Consider the following 25,888-nt stretch of genomic DNA (forward strand, 5'->3'; position numbering starts at 1 on the left):
CACAAACAACAAAACAATGAAGTAAGACAAACAAACAAACAACAGACACAAACAACAAAACAATGAAGTAAGACAAACAAACAAACAACAGACACAAACAACAAAACAATGAAGAAAGTAAGACAAACAAACAAACAACAGACACAAACAACAAAACAATGAAGTAAGACAAACAAACAAACAACAGACGCAAACAACAAAACAATAAAGAAAGTAAAACAAACAATAACAAAGATGACAAAGTAAATAGCATTAGACAGAGACACCAAGAGACAATAACAAAACTGACAGCAACTGACAGGGTAAAGAGACAGCAAGAGACAGAGAAACTACAAACATAAAACTGACAGCAGCAGACAGGGGCCACTTGAGCAGTTGTATCCGTAGTAGTAATAGTGTGGAGGCACGTGTGTGTGTGTGTGTGTCTGTGAGCGGTCATGTTTATATGTTTGTCTCTGGGTGTGTGTGTGTGAGTACAGGTGTATAGTGTCACCTGCAGCCGGCGTCAAGGGTCAGCAGGGTCGGGGGCGGGGCTACAGGAAAGAACCCGCCCATTTGCTGAAGAAGCCAATGGAGGAGCGTGTGAGCAGTGGTAGCATGAGGTGTGTGGGCGCTGGGAGGCGACTGACTGGCCAGAGGAGAAGTAAGCCCCGCCTCCAGGCCCTCCAGGCCCTCCACGGCCGGCCTGGCCAGGGTATGTAAGGCGGTGGGCAGCTGCAGGAAGTAGACTTGTGCAGAACTCCCCAGTGAAAGAAGCAAGTGTAAGAGAGAGACCCCAGATAGGAGCGGTGACAGCACCGTAATAGAGACACACACAGTGAGCATGTACACCCACGCTCTGCTAGCCTTGTTGGCCCTCGTCGCCACCACTCGCGCCTACACCTTCCCCGTCGCAGACTCCGACCGGATCCCCCAGCGCTACAACCGACAACCTACGCCCGTCGACACCGACTACGTCAGCGACTACGGCATATCCTCCTCTCAGGCCGACGAAGGCGACTACTTCGACTACAGCGAGTACCCGGAGAGAGAGGAGGAGGAGGAGGAGGAGGAGGAGGAGGTGGTGGAGGATGGAGATCAGGAGGCGACGATGGAGGGAGGAGCGATGCTTGAAGAACACTTCCCACGACGGGTGTATGAGACCATCGTACCCACAGCCCCCAGCAGGGACCCCCTAGCTGAGTAAGTACTCAAGGCCGCGCTCTATCACCACATACCCACCTTTATGACCACGCCCCCTTGCTCATGACTCACCACGTCCCACGCCCCCTGGCCCACACCTTCTGACTCACCATTTATACTCATTGTTTTTAATGTCTTCCCAATGCCTCCCACGCCCCCAACTTGTTTGTTTATCACGCCCTTAAATCGTTTGTTTACCACGCCCCAAATGTATTTGTATACGAAGCCCCTAAATTGTTTATCCATCCTCCCCTAACTTGCCTTATTACCATGCCCAGGTTGTTGACTACGACCCCCTCCCTCGCTGACTTGTCAACTACCAAATTACTAACTATTTGCCCCTCTTGACCCACCAACTATGGAATGACTCACAACGGGGATCCTGAACTCACGGGTAACCACTTACACGATCGTCGACTCATAACACGAGGGAATTACCCATATAAACAATCACCAGTCATAATTAACACAGGTACTCACAGGGTCACATTCCGTCTCACAATACAACTCACTATATTCTGTATATTATCTACACTACACTATGTCCAGTGACTCTTTCTAACACTACGGTAGACTAATGTAATACTGTAACTCAGTGACACAACCTTAAGTTCTCCCGCGATCATGAACGAAATGCAGTTACCTACCTGTTGAACACACGCAGTGAGGATTTTCTCCGCATTCTTCAAGCAGTGACTTTCATAAAACCATTTTCTGTTTCCCTTTCCTTGCAATTTTCTCTCTCTCTCTCTCTCTCAAACGTCTCTTCCACTATCCTTCTCTCTTCCATTCTGTCCCTTCCCCCTCTCTTCCCTCTGTCTCACGCGTCTTGACTCACAGCTCACTCATCCTCCCCTCCGCCTCTCCCACCTGTCCCCTCAACCCCCATTCCCCTCCTCACACACAAACCTCAACGCTACACCGCTTATACTCCTAACATCTTTTTCGGTGAACTCCTCTTCCACGTTATAATTCAGACTGTAATGGGTATAAAACTTATAGTACTGTGTTACCTGTTGTTGATCACACCTGAATGTGCTAATTACGATAGGTGACGTCACACTTCGACAGTCAATCGTAAACCTCAGTTCTCTTCCCAAACTTGTAAAATTAATTAACTTAATTCTTACATCATTAGAGAAAATAATGATGTAGATAGGTAATGATTATGAGAATGAACTGGAGGGTAATTAGCTCTGTTTCATCACATATCTCGTTATAGTTGTTTCAAAGTTATGTTCTTGTTTATGTAATTAGCTTTGGACACATCTATGATAATGGGTGTATACATAAAGCCTTACTTACGTCGTTTATATACTGTACACATATCACACACACACACGCACACACACACACATCATTATCTCCCAGCAATCATTAATTATCCAAGGCTCAAACTATCACCCCCTTTAACTTATGCACATTAACAAATACAATGTTATGTTGACCAATATATCATTATTACCATCATCATCTTTAGCACCATCATCATCTTTAGCACCATCATCATCAACACCATCATCATCAACACCATCATCATCTTTAGCACCATCATCATCTTTAGCACCATCATCATCAACACCATCATCATCAACACCATCATCATCTTTAGCACCATCATCATCAACACCATCATCATCTTTAGTACCATCATCATCAACACCATCATCATCTTTAGCACCATCATCATCATCAACACCATCATCATCTTTAGCACCATCATCATCAGCACCATCATCATCAACACCATCATCATCAACACCATCATCATCTTTAGCACCATCATCATCAACACCATCATCATCTTTAGTACCATCATCATCAACACCATCATCATCTTTAGCACCATCATCATCATCAACACCATCATCATCTTTAGCACCATCATCATCAACACCATCATCATCTTTAGCACCATCATCATCAACACCATCATCATCAACACCACCATCATCAACACCATCATCATTGGACACAGGAAGATGAAAGCATGTTCGTATAGCCGGTGTTCAATCTTAATTACCATTACTATGACCGATAGGAAGGTAACCTCAGGTGTAGCCGAGATAACCCAGACATGACTCCTCACCATAACGTAACAACCTAACCTAACCTAACAACCGCCTCCCTCACTCTGGTCACCGTCGGTCCAGAGTGTTGCGGTAAAGAGGAACGATAACAACTAACTTGTATCGTGTAGGTTATTGTAGCTATCGTTTATTCCTTTTTATCCTCCTCCTCCTTCTTCTTCTTCTTCTTCTTCTGTATAAACCATCATTATTAACCCGTCATAATTACAACTACCATCACCAATACTTATTCAACCACTCCTCCAACACCAGCATCACCCACCTTCTCCTTCACTACCATCACCAACAATACCTTCTCCACCCCAACACCACTAACATCATCAATCTCTCCACCACCACCACAGTCAACATCTCCTCCACCACCACAGTCAACATCTCCTCCACCACCACAGTCAACATCTCCTCCACCACCACAGTCAACATCACCTCCACCACCACCATCACCTCTCCTCCACCACAGTCAACATCTCCTCCACCACCACAGTCAACATCACCTCCACCACCACAGTCAACATCTCCTCCACCACCACAGTCAACATCTCCTCCACCACAGTCAACATCTCCTCCAGTCACACACCACCACAGTCAACATCACCTCCACCACCACAGTCAACATCACCTCCACCACCACAGTCAACATCTCCTCCACCACCACAGTCAACATCTCCTCCCACCACCACAGTCAACATCACCTCCACCACCACAGTCAACATCACCTCCACCACAGTCACCAGTCAACATCACCTCCACCACCACAGTCAACCCACCACCACAGTCTCCTCCCACCACCACAGTCAACATCTCCTCCACCACCACAGTCATCACCTCCCACCACCACAGTCAACATCTCCTCCACCACCACCACTAACACCATCAGCCTCTCTAACTCACCACTCACCCAACCCACCACACCTCTCCTCCACCACCACAGTCAACATCACCTCCACCACCACCATCACCTCTCCTCCACCACCACAGTCAACATCTCCTCCACCACCACTAACACCATCAGCCTCTCTAACTCCACCACTATCACCAACAATCTTTCCACCATCACCAACAATCTATACCTTCACCACCATTAATTCCTCCCTCAACGTTCACCATCCTCTCCCACTATCATCACCCCCTCCCCCCTTCACCTTCTCCACCACTTTCACAATCGTCAACTTTTCTCCATCATCATTTCCATCAAACCCCCTCCTCCTCCACCATCAAACCCTCCTCCACCCTTCCACCACCACTACTACCACCATCAACCCTTCCACCACCACCACTACCACCATCAACCCTCCACCACCACCACCAACCCCATCATCAACCCTCCACCACCACTACTACCACCATCAACCCCTCCACCATCCCCACCATTAACCCCTACCACCACAAACCACCACCACTATCACCAACAACCCTCCACCACCACTACCACCATCAACCCCTCCACCACCACCATCAACCCTCCACCACCACTACCACCACCCCCATCATCAACCCCTCCACCACCACTACTACCACCATCAACCCCTCCACCATCCCCACCATTAACTCCTCTACCACCACAACCACCACCACTACCACCAACAACCCCTCCACCACCACTACCACCATCAACCCCTCCACCACCACCATCAACCCCTCCACCACCACTACCACCACCCCCATCATCAACCCCTACACCACCACTACTACCACCATCAACCCCTCCACCATCCCCACCATTAACCCCTCTACCACCACAACCACCACCACTACCACCAACAACCCCTCCACCACCACTACCACCATCAACCCCTCCACCACCACTGTCAACATCATCGTCTCCCTTAACCCCAACGTCACCACAACTACTCCTCGAGATTAGATAAGTGAGCCCCCAGTGACACCCAGAAAGATAGAGTTATGACAGTAATCTTGAGCCTCTCGTTACGGTAATTACTGCACAACTTTCCTCAACACAACCCGCACCTCCTCAAGTAGTCCCTTATAAACGCCTCTCAAATACTTTCAATGGTATTATCATCATCTACACAATACCGTCGCCTCGCTATTCTGTTTCGTATTAGGAACAAAATAAAATAAGTAATAAAGGAAAGTAATAACGCAACAGTATTACCTCAAATGCCTGTCAAGTGTCTGAAATGATACTGAGGGAGCAGTTGTGTGGTCAGGCAACGCTGACCCTTGCAGTCCCCAGCCTAACTGTAGCACGAGTGAACTATCACATACCGTAGTCTACCTGCTGTCTATTACCCGACAGTGTAATAAGGCAATGTTTTCCACTGGTGACGACCACCGCGAGTATCGTGTACAATTACCACCACCGCATGAATGGCAATACAGTTATGAATGGTAGAGGTGTCACCTGCGGCCATCAAGGTCACAATCTAGCCTTTACCCACCGCTCTCTGCTCCCACCACCACTCCTCACACTTCACCAGTAATCCCAGCTGTTGTTGCACAAACTTTCGCTCACGTCGTCAGAATCCTCCCTTCCTCCCTCGCCCCACCTACAGTATGTTGCCAAAGCGCTACAATTACTACATTTCCTGGTACCTGTACTTACTTAAGTTATTCTTGCTACAATCATTGTAATGCAAACTGACAAATATCACCTCGTGAAGGCATGACGCGACCTGTGCTTCCAAGAAATACAAAGTGAAATGTGCCAGGAACAGCGAGTCCGCCCCACTCACCACCCAAACACACACCTCTTGAAACCGGCGCCGGGATTACTACATATCCATTCATAACAATATCAACCTAAACCCGCTACATCCCACAAGTTACAAACTACAGTACACAACAGATGAATTTCACACACATCACCAACTGCAGTTTGTCGTAACACTAAATACATCAAAGTTACACAGCTGATCGTAAAACAATTCATCAGCTGGAGAAATCAATCACGAATCCAATTATTGAACTGATGAAATACGGTAACACTTTGATTGACATATACACAAAACACAGAGACACTCAAACTCTTAACTGGCTATAAATAATATTCACTTCTTCCTCTTACCTTTGTAGTTGACGCTGCACTGTCCTCCGTCTACAATAAAAGATAAATATCAGATCAGTAAGAGGCTCACAAATGGAGTATTTCCGTAGAAAACGAATTTTAATAATATATTGATAACAAGATTAACTACATTCCTAAACATTGAGCTTTTTCACGTATCAAGTTATTATGTGGATCATCAAACTCAGGCTAAGCAACGTAAAAAACTTGTCTCCATATTTCTTACATCCAAAGTATGAAATGAGAGAGGGAGGGAGAGAGGGAGGGAGAGAGGGAGGAGAGGAAGGGAGGGAGGGAGAGAGGAAGGGGGAGAGGAGGGAGAGAGGAAGGAGGGAGAGGGAGAGGAGGGAGAGGAAGGGAGAGGGAGGGGAGAGGGAGGGAGAGGAGGAGGGAGGGAGGGAGGGAGGAGGAAGGAGGAGGAGGAGGAGGAGGAGGGAGGGAGAGAGAGGAAGGGATTTAATTCACCGGTACAACTATTGTGTGCCTCGAATATGTCCATTATCAAGTAGCAGTACAGTGTAGATGAATGAGGCGAGGCGAGTTGTACTGTAGACTCATAACAACTACAGTCACATATAAACTGTAAAGGATTATTCCACGTGTGAGAGCTTGGCTAAATAAACTAGGAGCCAAGAAAGGCGAGACACATTTAGGGGATCAATAGCCCACCTGTAAGATCTCGGAAACAGCCTTGACCCCGAGACAGCTGCCCTTAGCACTACACACCAACAACATCCTCCACGACCACACACAATGCCCGCCCACCCCACCATGACCTTACAGTATATCCCCAGGGTTGTACTGGAGACAATATAATGTTATAAAAGAAAATTACATTGTCAAGACGATAATACGTGAAAATAAATTGTCACACATCAGGTAATTTTTTGTGATTATAAAAAAAAACTGTAATACGTGAAAGTAAATTGTCACACATCAGGTAATTTTATGTGATTATAAAAAAAAAACTGATTTATTCTTAAAGATCTATTATAAACACTAGACTATTGTGGAGCTTTACCAGTTAGTTATAAATTATCAAAATAATAATAATAATCGTCTCAGTCAACAAACTGGTGAGTTGATTATATCCACCCGACCCCTCTCTCTCTCTCTCTCTCTCCAGCCGACTCAGACGACCCCCCACTTAATACGAGTTGTTTTAACACCATCATCAAAGTTATTACCACCGAAACAATTACTTCCGCTAATGATATTGAGGAACTTTGGCACTTAGCGACCTCCATCATCCCTTGTAACTACCTCTCACACGTCTAAGTCGCCTCTCCCAATCACTATATAAAGTTGTAATACATTGTCGAACGCCCCCAGAATTATTAGGACGGGTAGGAAAAGCCTCTCCTACAGCTACAACTCTCGTCTATAACTCTACACAGGCATGTACACATATACACGTAACCGTACACATATACACTTAACCGTACACATATACACTTAACTGTACACATATACACGTAACCGTACACATATACACTTAACCGTACACATATACACTTAACCGTACACATATACACGTAACCGTACACATATACACTAACGGTACACATATTCACTAGGTATACAAACAGTCAGGTATTAATCCACTAAACACATGTTTGTACATTTACTAACGATATACGGTCATGATACACTAACCATTACATACATTTAGATCAAAATTACACACACACACACACACACACACACACACACACACACACACACACACACACACACATACACACATATACACTCTCATATCACCCCCCACCACACACACACACATTAATACACATACCACTATACTCATACATCACCCCACCACACACACACATTAATACACACCTACTCATACATCACCCCCCCACCACACACTTTTCTCGCCATCACCCCCACACACATTAGCCACACACCACTACTCATACATCACCCCCCCCCACCACACATACACATGAACGGTACACATGACCCATTTTAACATCTGAATCCTCACCAAGATGTTGTAAAGGCTTCTCATTGTCACACAGCGATAACAAACAAATAATAATAATAATAATAATAATAATAATAATAACTGAAAAGAGTGAAAGGTACGTTACAGTCCTAGCATTAGATAAATTAATTCAAGATGAAGCAACGACATGAACGATGAACAAGTGAAGTGAACAAAGCTTTATGGTACAACTCGTCTCGCTGCCCAACCCATAAACAAGACCCAAGTAACGGGAGTCGACTTGAGAGCGTTTTACCCCCACCCTCTCTCTACTTTTTTTTTTCAGTGACATTCGTTAGTTTTGCTTTTAGATTAGACACACCATCGAGCTTGACATTATTCACTGCCCACATTAGCAGCAACATTATATAACATTTTCCAGGGGGGGAGGGGGGTTGGGGGTAGGAGAGAGGGGGAAGGGGGAGGGGGAGGGTGGGAGGGAGGGGTGGGGGGAGAAATATTGCTATCCGATATTGGAAACAGAAAATGATAGTCCCGAAGCTTCTCTCACACTCCCACATTACCATAGTCGCCTGATATACATTGAAAAATATAACCATTACCTTCCAGCTGCAGTTTATGCATGAGAGAGAGAGAGAGAGACGAATACGAAAGCTTCATAATCTAAAATAACAATATCGTATTTTCGAACCATTCATCTCACTGTTCATGAGACTAACTACGAGTTTAATGGTGTCATAGTTATTTACACAGTTGGTTGCATCAGCCTTGGTTGTGTGACTTGAGAGTACGAAGCCCTTATACACCACCACCATCACCACCATATCGCCGTTTGATCCTCTAACCATCTGGCTGCCACACCATAATCTTGACATATCAGTACAGCCATCGTCATTAACAGCTGGAGATTATGAGTGAGCCTACTTGCCCATGACTCAGATTCTCAATGGCTCGTAGGGTGTGTCAAAATGTTCTCTTAAAAATGTTCTCTTAGTCTGGAGATGTTACTAGCACCGAGACTGAACCGTGCCTTCTCTGGTCATCAACTCTTACTAGAGGGATTAACTTATCCTACAAGTCTTTAAGAATCAGGGGACAAGGATAAGAATCGCTTAGCCTGGCAACTCCGGCCAGCACCAGCAGCGCCAACAGGTCATTGAGAACACACAGCTCATCCTTCCTTGTGACACAACCAATGTACTGGAGTGACAAAGTTTATGTGGATGACACCAATTGTTTCATAGATTTAACAAAATCTTATGACTTACAGTAGATCTAACAAGTTACTGCAGTAGAGTAAAACACCAATTATGAGATTAAACATCTATTATTTTCGGTTTCAAAGATTTACCAAATAATAAAGAAGAAAATTAACAATATTAAACTAATATTATGTATACTAATAAGAAATATTCAGATTTGTCAGTGTTGAGAGGAATGAAGACGTACAAACTAAACATTAAGTGCTGATAAAAATAATCTTTCTGAAGAAGGAAAATAAAACAAAAACACTTCTGTACCAGCCACTCTCCCAGTAACAATAGAGCACACTGTGCACGAGTCAGCGAGTGCTGAGGCGATAGGCGACAGTATTAGCCAACACATGATCGAGTTAAGCAGGTGCCGACGACGGTGATAGCCATTCTTAGCTCGGGTGACAACTGGTGTCTAGGCCTGGCTGCTGACCTCCACTCACTCTCCTCCAGTTACAGCATTTTTACCCCCGGGTGGACAGTTTCTCAGTTGTTGGTGACATACTGGGTCCAATAAATGGCAGTTGGTAATCTGAATTGACATTTGTAAAACATGAACTGTCTGTATAGTAACAAATGGTGGAGGCATACAGTAAACTTTGAGTTGGAGCATTCACTGGGACACACACTCAACACAGTGACTGCTCCAACTCAAAGTATGTCTCCTACGTCATTTGTTGCTATATTTGTCAGTTCATGTTTTACAACTGTCAGTAGCATCGGGTCTCTTAAAAATTACTACCGACCAAACAATCTAAAAGAATTGGTTTACTGCACAGTATATGGCTACGACTGCAGGCTCGTATTAAAAGCAATGACCAGCATAAAATCTTCATGATCGGGTCTGTAACATTTCTATACAACATCGCGCTTGTGTTGGGGTCGCGTCTATAGCAACTACTAACAGTAATAATACTTGACCAGTGTTGGGTTACGGTGGGACAGATTCACTTCCAACAACCTCTACAGTACATAACATCCACGAGGCCCAGAACCAGTATGAATGTCTCTCATTTTATATTATTTACTCTGTGTTATTATTGTTGGTATGTTTGTTTCATTTTCTGTTCATTGTGTTATTTCCCGCAGCGACGAGATACAGTTGCGAGACGACTCCAACTTCACAAGGTAAGCAACCGAGAATATGATTGGTCGGCTGCTTTGAAAAATGGCTTCTCATTTGTCGATGCTTTAAATACAATATTTGCTTCCAGTGGTTCAGCCACTGATACAATGCTTTTCATTGGTCGGCTTGCGTACGGAGACACACAGCTTTACCTTTATGACTAGTGTAACGAAACACTGCTGCTTCGCAAACACTGCTTGTGGATAGGCGACGCGCGCAACGAGAGATGCTTTAATCGACTGCCTTCAAATTGCTTACAACTAGCTGAGAAAACGCTTACAACTGGTTTATATTGTTCTTTATGTGTCCTAGGTCGAAAATATTGGAAATTTGCAAACCTTTACATATTCAGAAACTTATGGTAAAGGGAATCAGAAAACCAATGTTTCCCTTCAGTTAATACCTTTGTGGCAGCCATTTTAGTATGGCTTCTATCTACAACACGAGCTTCTGACTCTCAACACCCAGAAACACGATTACAGTAGCTACATCTCCTTAGTGGCAGAGGGAGTTGGATGCTCGTGCTTCCCACACATTTTGTAACGTCAGTCTAGAATTTCAGGATGACCATCATTTATAACTTAATTTTCTAAATATTTCAGCCTTCAGTCCAATTAGGTTCTTGATTTCAGCAAGTTAAGTAAAAATACATAAACATGATATAAATCATTTGTTTTCCAAGTGGTTGCTTGTCTTGTCATCCTGTTGTGCGGTACTGTTCGGGGTTTCATTCAATTTTGTGCTCATAAATCCAATCTGGTGCTTAATGTGCCATTTAAAAAATGGAAACATTGGTATTTTGATTTGGTTCACCTTGCACATTACAGATATGTAAAATTTTACAAATCTCCAAAAATTTTCAACGAACATAAGAGAAGAACACAGGAAGCTGGACACTCGCAGAGAAACGTCCGAAATTTGGCTTTATAAAGTTTGACTCATCAACTAAGCTCCGCCCACATTCAGTGTCTTAAGTAACCTTTAAGATTCGTCTCTTACAAGTTCATTAGTTCCTGGAACTAACTATGTATCATCGCTACAATGAAATTCGCAAAAAAAAAAAATCTTCAAATAGAACAGAAATATGCGTCATATCATTCGTACATAGAACAGAAAAGAAGACTATTTATGACGATGAGATTCAGCCACAGACTACCAACTAACTCATACGGCTGTCACTGGTTACTGAGGATACCAAAAGTAGGTGTAACTTAGTTGGTGGGTCAAGTGAATCGAAAAAAATAAAAAATCTGCTACGCATCGCTTGACAACACTAAGAAACATCTTTTCTTCTCTAATGGTCGTCTGCAATGAAAACTTGGTCCCAGAATCTCAAACATTCCTATGATAAATTGTCCTCCTGACTGGCGACATGAAAGCGCATCTAATTGACTCAGTTTATCTAAATCACAAAAAAATCACCGACCTAGTTCTGAGATCTTACTTTAATTAGTGGCGTCTTTCTTATCACCAGTTAGAAGAAAATTAAAGTACGGATCTTTAAGAATTTGAACCCTGCTATCCAATGGCTGTAATGAACACCAGTCAACTTTATTTTTTGGTTGCTATATTTTTCTTCTCAGCTAATTATGATGCTTTCATAATGAAAGTTTACTCCACTAAAAATACAATCAGCAAATCTCTATCAGAAAAAAGAAACATTAACCCCTGAGTCACAGTCATAGTGTGACACACGCATGCTACATGTAAAACTGGCAATTTTGTTTTGTATGAATACTATATATAGACCTGACCACTACACTACACTATATCACCAGCACTCAGCGTTAAGGGACTCAACTAGTATGTACTGCACCGACAAACTTGTGTATCCATCGTAATAATCTACTCAACATCTAGTGTTGGTGTTTAGAAGACAAATTATTAAAGTTGACCTTAACTCATGGTTCATGAGATACACATTTCCCTGACTTAAGTTCTAACACTTATTTTCACCAACACTGCTCGACTTACGAGGATAAAAACATAAATCTGATGTAAAATAAATGTTTATTAAGTTAACATTCTAATTCTACTTCATACACTTATATTTTCCTTGTCAGCCTTAGGCTACTAGTAGCAATTGCAAACGGCTTTATCCAGTACAGTACAGTACAGTACAGCACAGTACAGTACAGTACAGCACAGCACAGTACAGTACAGCACAGTACAGTACAGTACAGCACAGTACAGTACAGTACAGCACAGTACAGCTCAGTACAGTACAGTACAGCACACAGCACAGCACAGCACAGCACAGCCACTGCACAGCACAGCACACCACAGCACAGCACAGCCATCAGGCACAGCACAGCACAGCACAGCACAGCACAGCACACACAGCACAGCATAGCACAGCACAGCACAGCACAGCACAGCACAGCACAGCACAGCACAGTACAGCACAGCACAGTACAGCACAGCACAGCACAGCACAGCACAGCCACAGCACAGCACACCACACAGCACAGCACACAGCCACAGCACAGCACAGCACAGCACAGCACAGCACAGCACAGCACACAGCTAGGTATAGCATAGTACAGTATAAAGCAGGCATAGTACAGTATTATACAGCACAGTACAGTACAGTACACACAGTGCCAGCACAGCACAGCACAGTACAGTACACTACAGTACAGCACAGTACAGTACAGTACAGCACAGTACAGTACAGTACAGCACAGTACAGCACAGTATAGTACAGTACAGCACAGCACAGTACAGCACAGTACAGCACAGTACAGTACAGCACAGTACAGTACAGTACAGCACAGCACAGCACAGTACAGTACAGTACAGTACAGTACAGTACAGTAATTAGAGGGAAGAGAGATGTGGGTTTGTTTCCCTGAATTCATAAAAGTTGACTCGTGTAACAAACTGACACTTTACTCGGTCTTTAATGACTTTTGCGCCTGAAGCATCAAATTTAGAACCATAACTACATTAATAAGACACATAGATATGTACAGGAAGTAAAATGACGTTGTTTCTCTTTAAACAATGTTGTTCTTATTGCACAAGGGTTACAGTACAGTACAGTACAGTACAGTACAGTACAGTACATTACTCCAAGTAAGTTGTATACCTTTTAAGTACACCCAATTCATAAAAGTTGACTCGTGTAACAAACTGACACTTTACTCGGTCTTTAATGACTTTTGCGCCTGAAGCATCAAATTTAGAACCATAACAACATTAATAAGACACATAGATATGTACAGGAAGTAAAATGACGTTGTTTCTCTGTAAACAATGTTGTTCTTATTGCACAAGGGTTGGCCTTGCTTGCCAAGGACTCCAAGTTTGTATACCTTCTTAAGTAACGCGACAGATCATGTGTGTATGTGTAAAAAAGATAAGGCGCTTTGGGACAAACAAACGGTCAATGGGCGTTAGCCAACAGTCAGATTATCTCAGCCACACTAATTTTAAAGGATAAACTGAACTACTCCTGGTGCATTATCTTATCAAACTATCATAGAAACAAATGGGTTGCGACTAGAGAATGTGACAGTAGATAAATATAGCTCAGTGATCACAATCTTTAAGTACAGTACAGAGGCGATAGCGTGGTGGTGATTAAGGTGAGGGCCCGCCCACCGAGGCTCTCAGCCTCACCTCCCCGATAAGATTACACCATAATTTTGTTGTGAATAACATGATCAAGTTCCTGTTGAGTCTCAATGTGACTGTCAATTTAAACGTTATTGCTGTGCCTTAAAGGCCATCCAGATATATTATGCGTTCATTACACCATAATTTTGTTGTGAATAACATGATCAAGTTCCTGTTGAGTCTCAATGTGACTGTCAATTTAAACGTTATTGCTGTGCCTTAAAGGCCATCCAGATATATTATGCGTTCACACGAGGGAAAATGATGGTACTAATGTTGAAGTATTCAAGGCACGGTTTACACGACCCGAGACCCTCAATACCCACACGGTGGACGCCGGCACGAACACCGCCCATAAATTATACAAATGATTTAAGAGGTAAAAAAGTTGACTGGTCATAACTGTAATAATAAGTGTTTCAATTCTCTTCACGTTTGTTGACTGTACCTCCCTCCGTGTACACGTTCAGACACCATTAGTGTGTGTTGTACAGACACTTATTCAGACATCCTGAGCGTGAGTTGCTTTACAAACACTCGTTCACAGATACCTTTGTAGATGCGAAACACATATGTATCCATTTCTGCAGTCAGCAAAATAACGAGGTGACCGACATAAACTGACACACAAGATACATGAATAGAGTTGATCCTGTATGAAAACGTTATTGGAATATATTGCCTCAACACTCTCCTCCCACGCAGGGTAGTCGGGTTCAACCCCAGATATATATATATATATATATATATATATATATATATATATATATATATATATATATATATATATATATATATATATATATATATATATATATATATATATATATATATATATATATATATATATATATATATATATATATATATATATATATATGCGTGTTTGTGTGTGTATGTGGTCAATAGGGGTCACCACAGGTCCCTGACGACCAGTGACACATCCAACACTCACTGAGTAAAATATATATAGTTACTGTGTGAGCGTGTGTTGTGTCACACATTAACTTTGTACTTATATACATTATGCTTATAATCTACGTATGATTATGAACATTTGCGTGTGTTGTAGGATCGCGTGTATGTGTGAATCTAAGAGCAGTGTGTGTGCACTCAGCAGGGTAGTTGTGCACGGGCTGATGGTGTTAGCCTGGTATGTGGGTCGTGGTGGTAGTGAAGCTGGAGCTTATCAACACCACACGGAGAGTATCACAGCAATGGGAAGGGGTTCTCCTGACACCACTTATCCTACCATACCACCAGTAGCTAGAGGTGATAACGGCGGTAGTATAATGAACCTTGGGGGGGGGAGCTGTTAATCCCATTTACACCATTACCAACACTGGCTAGTGGTGAACCTCGAACTGGGGAGATAGGCGTTAGCATTACACACACACACACACACCAATGGCGCTCCTTACACTCCGTCTTTACCTCCTCCACACCACTACTCCCCACTCCCTTTCACTCCTCACCCTTTCCCCCCACATCCTCTTACTCCCCATACTCTCGCCCACTCGTCACTCTCTCCCTTCTCACCCCCCCTTTCCAGACTCCCTCTTACTCGTCACCTTCTCTCCCACTCCCTACTACTCCTCACCCTCTCACACCTCTCACTGCTCATCCCCTCGGTCGTCTCTCACTCACTCAGACTTTCTTCTCTCGTATTCAATAATCCAAGCTTAACACTTAGATGCCTCGACTCTTCCCTTACTTTATCTTCTCTTCCCTTACTTTATCTTCTCTTCCCTTACTTTATCTACTCTTCCCTTACTTTATCTACTCTTCCCTTACTTTATCTTCTCTTCCCTTACTTTATCTACTCTTCCCTTACTTTATCTTTCTATCTTCTCTTCCTTTTACTTTGTCTTCTCTTCCCTTACTTTATCTTCTCTTCCCTTACTTTATCTTCTCTTCCCTTACTTTATCTTCTCTTCCCTTACTTTATCTTCTCTTCCTTCTCTTCCCTTACTTTATCTTCTCTTCCCTTACTTTATCTACTCTTCCCTTACTTTATCTTCTCTTACTTTATCTTCTCTTCCTCTTCCCTTACTTTATCTTCTCTTCCCTTACTTTATCTTCTCTTCCCCTTACTTTATCTTCTCTTCCCTTACTTTATCTACTCTTCCCTTACTCTTCTCTTCCCTTACTTTATCTTCTCTTCCCTTCTTCTTCTTCATCTATCTTCTTCTTCTTACTTACTTTATCTTCTCTTCCCTTACTTTATCTTCTCTTCCCTTACTTTATCTTCTCTTCCCTTACTTTATCTTCTCTTCCCTTACTTTATCTTCTCTTCCCTTACTTTATCTTCTCTTCCCTTACTTTATCTTCTCTTCCCTTACTTTATCTTCTCTTCCCTTACTTTATCTTCTCTTCCCTTACTTTATCTTCTCTTCCCTTACTTTATCTTCTCTTCCCTTACTTTATCTTCTCTTCCCTTACTTTATCTTCTCTTCCCTTACTTTATCTTCTCTTCCCTTACTTTATCTACTCTTCCCTTACTTTATCTTCTCTTCCCTTACTTTATCTTCTCTTCCCTTACTTTATCTTCTCTTCCCTTACTTTATCTTCTCTTCCCTTTATCTTCTCTTCCCTTACTTTATCTTCTCTTCCCTTACTTTATCTTCTCTTCCCTTACTTTATCTTCTCTTCCCTTACTTTATCTTCTCTTCCCTTACTTACTTCTATCTACTCTTCCCTTACTTTATCTACTCTTCCCTTACTTTATCTTCTCTCCCCTTACTTTATCTACTCTTCCCTTACTTTATCTACTCTTCCCTTACTTTATCTTCTCTTCCCTTACTTTATCTACTCTTCCCTTACTTTATCTGCTCTCGTCTATTCTCTTTAATTCCCGCTCACTTCTCACTCATTCTCCAGCACTGTCGTCTTTTCCTCCTTCTCACTCCCACGCTGACTTGAGCCCCGTAGCCACAAGAAGACCCCACAGTGTGGCCCCTCAGAACTAAAGTGGCCTTGTAGCGTGGCCACTTTAGTCCAAAGATGACCCTGTAGCCCCGTGAAAGCCCCACAGTATGACCCCTTTGCCCCGCGGGTGGTTGGGGCCTCTGAATGACGCTGAACATGTGACACACACTCTTGAAGGACTCTTTTGTACCCGGCCTGAGACGCCGGGGTCGAGGGCTACTGCACAAGCAAACCCAGGAAGACCCAACTGCAGGGGGAGTCAAGGGGAAGGGGGGGAGGAGGAGGAGGAGGCGAGGTGCTAAAGTAGGAAGTGAAGAACCAGTGTCATGGATTGACATTTGTTGCAGAGGGACTATTATTTATAACAAGTGCTAATTCGGCTTTCAGTTGTTTTGGCAAGGACCTCAGAGTACATTGTGTGTGTGTGTGTGTGTGTGTGTGTGTGTGTGTGTGTGTGTGCGTGTGTGCGTGTGTGTGTGTGTGTGTGTGTGTGTGTAAAAGAGAGAAAGACCTTTTTTACTAGCTCCAGTTTATTGGTTGTACTATATTGTACTACTTTCCCCAACAAGAGTAAGTTACAGTTCTTGGGGAAAAAAAAGTATACCTGAAAGCCGTGTTGGAGAAGCCCTTCGCTCGTGCTGGCGATGTTAACACAATCAAAGACGGAAAGACGGACGCAGAGTGTGAGTGAACTTGACCATCGTAGCCACAGTCTGGGCACACGAGTAAACCTGACAAACACAGTTGGTCCCGGCACGTGTAAACATAGTAATGGTCTTAACAGATCTAACCAATAATGCAGATCGCGATAGTTCCCTTACTGAGTGTAACCATATCACCTGCCCATCGTAAACATAACCATTATAACCCCTCCAACTATAGAACCTGGTCACCATGCCTAGTCCAAGTTTCTAACCATCCCCGTCTCTTCTCCACGTACAGCGCTCGGGAGATGGCCAGACTGAACATCATGGACCGTATCTTGATCGCCCTGGGCCCACCCTTCGGGGAAAAGTTGCCCAAGGCGCCAACCAACGACACCCTGGCCACCGTGTCCACACCCATCAATATCACCGCCGAACCATGCCCATACAAATACAAGGTGAGTAACTTCTTGAAACTGAGGAAAATTGTACTATTCAATAAGGAATATTTGTATTTAGTTTCTGTGCATTGTTTAATGATATTAGAGAAGAGAAACACAGAAACAACATGGACACCTTCATCTAACTTTCACATCAACACCACAAACAGGACCGACACCTTTATATAACACAACAACAGTACGGTCTCGCCCATCTAACTTATCTTAACCTTCTTATAACACAAGAAATAAACAGTACAGTCCCAATAAACAGTACGGTCACCATCTACTGTAAACCTTCACGCTAACGATCATGTTTGTCTCGTCAACAGAGGTGCTCATCGCAGACGTTCTTCCCCTCGTGCAACATTCCCCGTAATACTGACCCGGAGGTGTGGCCTCAGCGCTTCAATCTCTACTTCAACCTTTCCGCCAATTTCGACAGCAGACTTGATGTGATTAATGCTACCCTTAGGCTCTTCAAGAACAGTTCCCTCCCTCTCCAGCACCCAAAAACCCTGCTCATCAAGGCTTACGTCTACACTAAGAGCCTTACCAAGAGACGAGGTGGGTGCCCAACTCCCAGAGGCTTCTTTTGTAGCTACAGACTCGGGTCCGGCTTTCAATACACTTTTGTTATAGAGCAGTGTCTACCAGGCCATCTCAGTTTATTACATATAAGCAGCGAGTTGCAACAAGCGACGCAGAATACTGTACAACCCAAACCTAAGATCTTCTGGTCAGGTTAGGCCAAGTTGGGTCTGACTGTTTCGTGTATCCTATCATAACTAGAGCATTTTATGCCAAGGATATATTGTAGAGTATATACACAGCTTTATAGCATAAGTAATCGAAGAGCTGGTCCAGGTATACAGTAACAGCCTTTTTATTAGTCACCTGTTGAAAGAAATTCCCTGTGTGTCTTTAGTAATCTTTTGTTTACCATGGATTTGTTTCTCATAACTAAAAGAAATGGAGATTTTACTTAAAGTCTGATGAACAAACAAGGCTACTGCTAATCATTGGTTGGTACGGTACTTTATGTTTTCAAATTATCACAAACCCTTTTAACACAAGTTCTACCCCCCTCCCCCTCCTACAGCCAAGACAACTTTGGTGGCCGACGCTCAGGTGACTAGTGACTACCTGGGGTGGGTGTCCCTGCCTGTGGAAAAGATGGTGAGACGCTGGAAGAGACAGAGGAGCAACCACGGCCTCCTGGTTACCGTCAACGACATCGACCTCACCCCCTGGGACGCCCCACGTCTCTTCGTTATCATGGACTGCGCCTCCGGTAATAACAGTGCGTACCGCCGCCCACGCTTGTGCTGTTACGCACATCACCTTAACTCTACAGCGGATCTTACCATAGACACGATATCTCAACCACTTTATCTCTAAACCGGCCAAGACATCAATATCTTTTGTAGAAATATATATACAGTATCACTGAATTGTGCTCAAAATATACGACCCAATTTATTTCTAAATCTGCTAAGAAAACAACTAGCCCAGTCATAATAATTCTTGTATAACTCAGTAAACTATGAAGTACGATCCGCTGTCGGGTATAATCTGACCACCATTAAATATAACCCTTGCTCCCAGCTTGGCAACCGCTTTTTCCTACTTACAGTATACTGTATATGTCAAGCAGTACCACTGTGTGTGTGTGTGTGTGTAACCTAACACTAATAATCACAACGTCTCTATGGAAGACGACACCCCGGACAGGTTTGTATCACCTACAGTGTAACTAATAAATGTTAACAACAGTCCACACACACCAACACAACCCCTTCACCCCACCAAATAATCTCCAGTATGCAACCAACTTCCGATGAACCTGCTACATATTTTCCATCATGCAACCAAATTCCCAAGACACTACACTACCGTATTATACAGTACACAACAAAAGCCTTTGAAATTACAGCGTAATCTTCACTATACGTAAGATTTGTATGTACAAATGTGTTCCGCGTGAAGAACTGTCCTCCCTGTGCATGCCCAGTTGCACCTCACAGTCCCTATACTCTTGGTATATACTGTACTGACAGATGAATCATGTCAGGTCACCTGTGTCTTGAGAAGTGCATGTAAGAATATATCATAATTATTTTAAGATATATTGTTTCCCTCCATGTATTATGTACTGGTGTTTGCAACTCTGTGAAATATTCAACTTGGAAAATACTTATATACACCCATATGCTATTGGGGTGTAGCTACTATAGTTTGTCTACTGAAGGTTAACTCCTGCTTTTCCCAGTTCAGTTAAACTTAGATGACACACTGTACAGTAGACAGGTTTTATTATTTGTGACACACCTCCAATGTTTACCAGTCTGTGACCCAGACAAGATGAACGTACAGTAATATTAGTTAGTGTCTGAATACTGTTATCATTAACGAGTGTAGTACCGTTATTCCGGCCCCGATGCAGCAACTAATGTATTTAACTTTACAACAGCAACAACAATTATTGTTCTTGTTCGTGCTTCGTCATTGTCTGGTGTAAATTCATATTCTAGTTGTATTTTTTTTTCTTATTTAGATCACTTAAAATTTAAAAGTTAGAGAATTGTATATAAAAAAATGTATTCCTCCAAAAACAATTCACTACTTATTCATACGCAAATATTTATCATGGTGTTATCCTCAATAGTTAAGCCTTACTCTGATAAACCCTAAGTCAACTCTAAAGAGGCCGTTATCATATATATCCGGTGCTGCAGCCACACAAATGCAATAACTTTAACAGTCCATTTGACAGAGATTTAAAATGCTTCAAGTTACAAAATTCGCCTAGGCCTATAATGACAGACGCTATTGAATATTAACTTCATATCATCTTATCTTTCTGCACACGTTATCTACGTTCGTTGTTGTTTACTGGGCGCTATCGTATGTCTTATTACAGTACTGATTTATAGTATGTCTTATTACAGTACTGATTTATAGTATGTCTTATAACAGTACTGAATTCGACGTTGTAGATGAGGGTACTTACAGTATTATATTATTGTATTCTGTTTATCCCCAAGTGACTAATCGTGTGGGTGTCTTTATTGCAGGTCTTGTACCCTTGCCATTCGAGGTTCAGACAGACGAAGAAGGCCAGCGGTACCCGGCCCTCAACGTGTTCCTGGGCAGCCCCGACGATGAGAGGGAAGTGAACGAGCCAGATCCGTCGCCTAGTCCAGTACCCGCCATGCTGCCAGAAAGTGTCACGGTGGATATACAGTCCGACGACCCCGCCGTCTACGACTACGACGAGAATGGCGCCCCCATCCCCCACCGCCACCCTGCCATGCCCAGCCACACAGCGTCTCTCGTTCGTAACAGCCACGCCCATACTAACACCTTCCCTCATGGAGTGGAACACTCTTTCGGGACTGGCCGCGGACACGTGCACGGCAATAACCAGCCCCTTGGCCATAACCATCAGCTGACCAATAACAACCAGCCGAGCAATAATCACCAACTGGGCAATAATAATCACCTCAGGATGAACCAACCTCCCACTACTAGTCAAACCATCATCAACCACCAAGCCCATCACGGCCTCGCTAACAACTATCCTTCTGAAAGCAACAACCCCATCGACCTTCAAGCCGAGATGGAAGCCGAGGTAAACCCAAGATTCCCCAGCACACAGGCGACACTCACTAGTAACAGCCGTGGTATTAACTTGGGGGAGCGAGGGTCGCCGTCAGAGCGGGGATCGTCGGGAGAACGAGGGTCTTGGAGCCAGCCCACGCCCGCCACAGACGAGGGCCGCAGCCAGCGCCAACGAAGCCTCGCCAAGGAGAGGCGACACCGCAAGAAGCATCGTCAGCACCACCGCCGTGGCTAGGAGGCGCGGTCCAGCACCATCTGTGTGAGGCGCCCCGGCCCGTCTCCACACCCTCAGGAAGCCTGGACCAGGCAGCCTCCACGCCGCCTGGGCCAACACTACGTCCTACCTGAGTCCCGCCCCTGTACATAGCATTGCTGATGCTCCAGTTCCTTGTCTCGCTTTATTTATGAGAGTGAGTGAGTCTTTTTCCTGAGTTAAGAGAGCCAGCGTGCGTGAGCCCAGAGTGTGTTCACGCTGAGCCCTCTGAACTCTCTGTTCATATTTGTACCAGGTATGTATGTACTGTATATGTTTCCGTGAATCTTGAGGCAGCGTTTGAGGACGTGCCACAGTGCCAAGCAGAGGCCCGCACCTTCGGGTATCGTGTGAGTGAGATAGGCTCCCCCGAGGCCTAGCGTGTATGTGTGGTCAGTGTCGCACAGGAGTCACTTCCCTGCGACACTGCATGAGTGTGGCCGCACCCGGCTCGCCGGAGTCTTGTGGCAGAATCGCATTCCAAGTCAGTTTGTTCAAGTCAATTCGTGTACCTTGACTAACATGTGCCATACGCCAAGTCATATAATAGTAAGTTTGTTTATACGGGCGAGTGTGGTAGTGGTAGACGGTCAGTGTTGCTACTACCGTGTTGAGCGTTTGTGTTGGTAGCAAGCACAACACCCTACCCTGCCACCCTCACCGTGGCCCCGGCACACCTACCATCCGCAACCCACCAACCTCACCGAGAGATTTATTCCCCCGGGTGTTGCAACAACCCACCACGCTACCTGTAAGTTTATTATTACCTGGGAGGGTGAGTGTACCGGGGCAGCGGTGAGTGTGCCCACCCTCACCGCCATGTCCACATCCCACCCCCTGAGGCTCCAGTGTACCTAGCCTTGCCGAACCACCCTGTTCCCTGTCCTCAAGGCTTAAGATTGTCACGAGCCTCACCATGTGGTTCAACTTCCCAGGGCTCGACAATGGTCCAGCCCCCAGCCTCACTGTTCCACATTTGTCTTACATTTAAGTTGTTAATTAAGAGATCATTTACAAGGTGTCCTGGCGCAACTTAGGCTCAGTTATGAAAATTTGGATCATATCAAATATTACTGAGCCTTTTTTACACAATAGTTAGTTTAATAAGTTTAAACGGGTATTACAGTCGGTCACATGTGAATACAAAAAGTACCTGCTATCTGTTTGAGGTTGTTGAGCTGGTCACCTGGAAGGCTGGCAGCTCGGGGTAGAGGGAGTAGAGGAACCAGGTATCGCCTTCACCGTCAGATATACTGAGACATCCATTTAGAAATCTCTTTTATAAAACTTCAGTCAGACTGATTTTTACCTGTCCTGTATCTGTTAAGTATTGCTTTATAGATGCGATATATCGGGGTTACCGTTACTTAGGTTGGTCACTGTTCACGATGTACATGTGCTGCCAGTTTATATGTGAAACGCTTAACGAAGTTACTTAGTTTTTTCCTTCACTGTACAATCGGTATATGATGGGTATATAGTGTTTCTCAAGAGCAGTGTAATATTAACTGACAAATATGGCGTTGTACTTCTAATGGTGCTTAAGTAGAAACTTTAATAGCTTATTGTATGGTGTGCCACTAGCACTAAGGGCCGGAATTAAACATATAATTTACGCTAAGTCAGTACTTCAGTGGTCTGCTTCCACCTGAATATTGTTCGTCCATTACTACAATTATCCAGGTGATAATTGGGATTAATTAGAAGATAAGTAATGTACAGTAATATTATTTGGCAATTGACAGCAACGCAAGTCTGAGTTTTCCTACAAGTGAGGGTATTTACGGTCTAAAATACCTCCAAACAGTCAAATTTACCTCCCAACACAAACTAAAATACCTCCCAACGGTCAATATTACCTCCAGTCAAATATACCTCCAAAAACAGTCACAAATACTTCCAAAACAATCAAAAATATCTCCCAGTCCAAAACACCTCCCAACAGCCAGAATGCCTCCCAGACATTCAAAAATGCCTTCCAAACATTCAAAAATGCCCCCCAAATACTAAAAAATGCCTCACAACCACTCAAAAATATCTCCCAAATCTCAAAAATGCCTCCCAACACAGTAAAAAATACAACCCAGTCAAATATACCTCCCAACCAGTCAAAAATACCTCCCAGCACAGTCCAAAATACCTCCCAACCAGTCAAAAATACCTCCCAACACAGTCCAAAATACCTTCCCACCGTAAACCAACAATATCAAACTTTCTTGGACCTTCAAATACAAGAATCAGCTTAAAACAACGACGACATAACATAATAGTTTGATGTGTTTGTTTTAAAACTGAACTTTATCCATTTGAATTTAATTTCCACATCTCAATATTATTTTTATTATTATTTGTGTTTTTGTTTTAAGAACGTAATTGCATCCTTAAGTATTTGACACGAGTGCTCAAAACCTTTCTTTCATGATTCATCGAGATACACGGCACTCAACAACTTGTATTGGGTCATTAAAGATACGAGTGCTTAAAAGCCTTTATTGAGCCATTAAGACCATCGTAGCAGGAAGCAATGGTCGGGTGCGTCCATCATCCCAAGGTCTCATGTATCTTGGGCACGCAATTAAACCCTTATGCCTTTAGGATAATTTTTTACATCAAGATCTAGCTCATCAGTGTCTAGGTATATATAGGACTAGTGAATTTGTAAAGGCATTCGAGTCATAGATGGATGGAAGTATGTTACAAATGGTTATTAAAAAAATTAAGCAATAGGTTATGTTTTTTATACATTTCCAGTCTAGTAAGTTTGTTAAAGCCGTAACTGTGTTCTTCGAGGCGTTTAAATGGACCTCCCTAGCTGTCAAAACTAGGCTAACTCTGCCAAACTAGTGTTATTATGTGTAATGTAAAACTGTGTAAATAGTAATTTTATCCTGACTGTACATATAGATTTATTTTATTTCAGTAAATAATTTTCTAGCTATCTAAGCCTGTCTTTTATTCACCATCCTCTTGACGATTTTTATGTGTGTGTGTGTGTGTGTGTCAGAATTTTTGATATGTACATGTAATAATAAAATAAAAATAATAACAATAATAAATGTCCAAAACTATGATTGAATATTTGTACAGGTTACCCATACTATGATCACTGGTGGCACCATCACTAAAAAGCGAAGGAAACAAAACTATCAAAACTTCAATCAGAAGTCAAAAGCAGCCTAAAGAAAAGCAGTGACCCTCATGAACCTACAGCATATATATTCCAAATTTAAAGTCAAAATTATTCAAGTATTGTGGAGATATTGTCCAGAAACAAAGATCCAACTTAAACCAGAAAAAATGCATATAAAATATTTTACCACAGACAACACCTCAGAGTAATCCTGTTGGCTTACATATGATTCCAAAATGTGGAATATATGAGCTTGGTATTGTTGGGATACATTTAAGATTCAACAATTAGTTCTCAAAGGTGTCACGAAGGAGCCTCATCGTCCCCACATAATGGAGGTCACCGCGTGATCTTACAACAAACGTGTTTGATATTTGAAGCGAATAAGTTGAGGTGTTAAGATTTCACCCAGAAAACATAATTGGTTCCAACACTGTAAAGGGAAAAAAACATTAAATATTGTCGAAAAGTTCTGCCTGATCAAAAACTATTTATATAACAGATCTAAACAGGAAATTACTTAAGGTACTGTTAGAGATAATTTGCGGAAACAAAGGCGGTTAACGTGCCAAATACCACTGTATATATCAACACAACTAAAGACGCTATTCATTA

At 43.1% G+C, this 25,888-nt stretch overlaps 1 protein-coding gene across 3 annotated transcripts; it reads left to right on the forward strand.

Annotated features, from left to right (window-relative positions):
- Positions 1–715: 715 nt before the first annotated feature.
- LOC121879905 lies at positions 716–25,086 on the forward strand. 3 transcript variants are annotated; one of them, XM_042386692.1, is made up of 6 exons: positions 716–1,182; positions 10,597–10,635; positions 18,125–18,284; positions 18,599–18,833; positions 19,369–19,569; positions 21,344–25,086. In XM_042386692.1, the coding sequence occupies exons 1-6, from the start codon at positions 824–826 to the stop codon at positions 22,123–22,125; spliced, it is 1,776 nt and encodes a 591-aa protein (XP_042242626.1). In that variant the 5' UTR covers positions 716–823; the 3' UTR covers positions 22,126–25,086. The 3 variants fall into 3 exon arrangements, with proteins under 3 accessions (XP_042242626.1, XP_042242627.1, XP_042242628.1); XM_042386693.1 differs by having other exon boundaries at positions 19,369–19,560; XM_042386694.1 differs by lacking the exon at positions 10,597–10,635.
- Positions 25,087–25,888: the final 802 nt, after the last annotated feature.

This window comes from Homarus americanus, unplaced genomic scaffold, assembly GCF_018991925.1.
Source record: "Homarus americanus isolate GMGI-L3 unplaced genomic scaffold, GMGI_Hamer_2.0 scaffold29478, whole genome shotgun sequence".
Taxonomy (NCBI): Eukaryota; Metazoa; Arthropoda; class Malacostraca; order Decapoda; family Nephropidae; genus Homarus; species Homarus americanus.

What these genes read in the sequence shown, in the direction of transcription:
- LOC121879905 (XM_042386692.1), top strand. Translation starts at nt 824, where the DNA reads ATGTACACCCACGCTCTGCTAGCCTTGTTGGCCCTCGTCGCCACCACT. An exon ending in AGCAGGGACCCCCTAGCTGA is followed by an intron (nt 1,183 to 10,596) that starts GTAAGTACTCAA and finishes TATTTCCCGCAG; the next exon opens with CGACGAGATACAGTTGCGAG. An exon ending in CATGCCCATACAAATACAAG is followed by an intron (nt 18,285 to 18,598) that starts GTGAGTAACTTC and finishes TCTCGTCAACAG; the next exon opens with AGGTGCTCATCGCAGACGTT.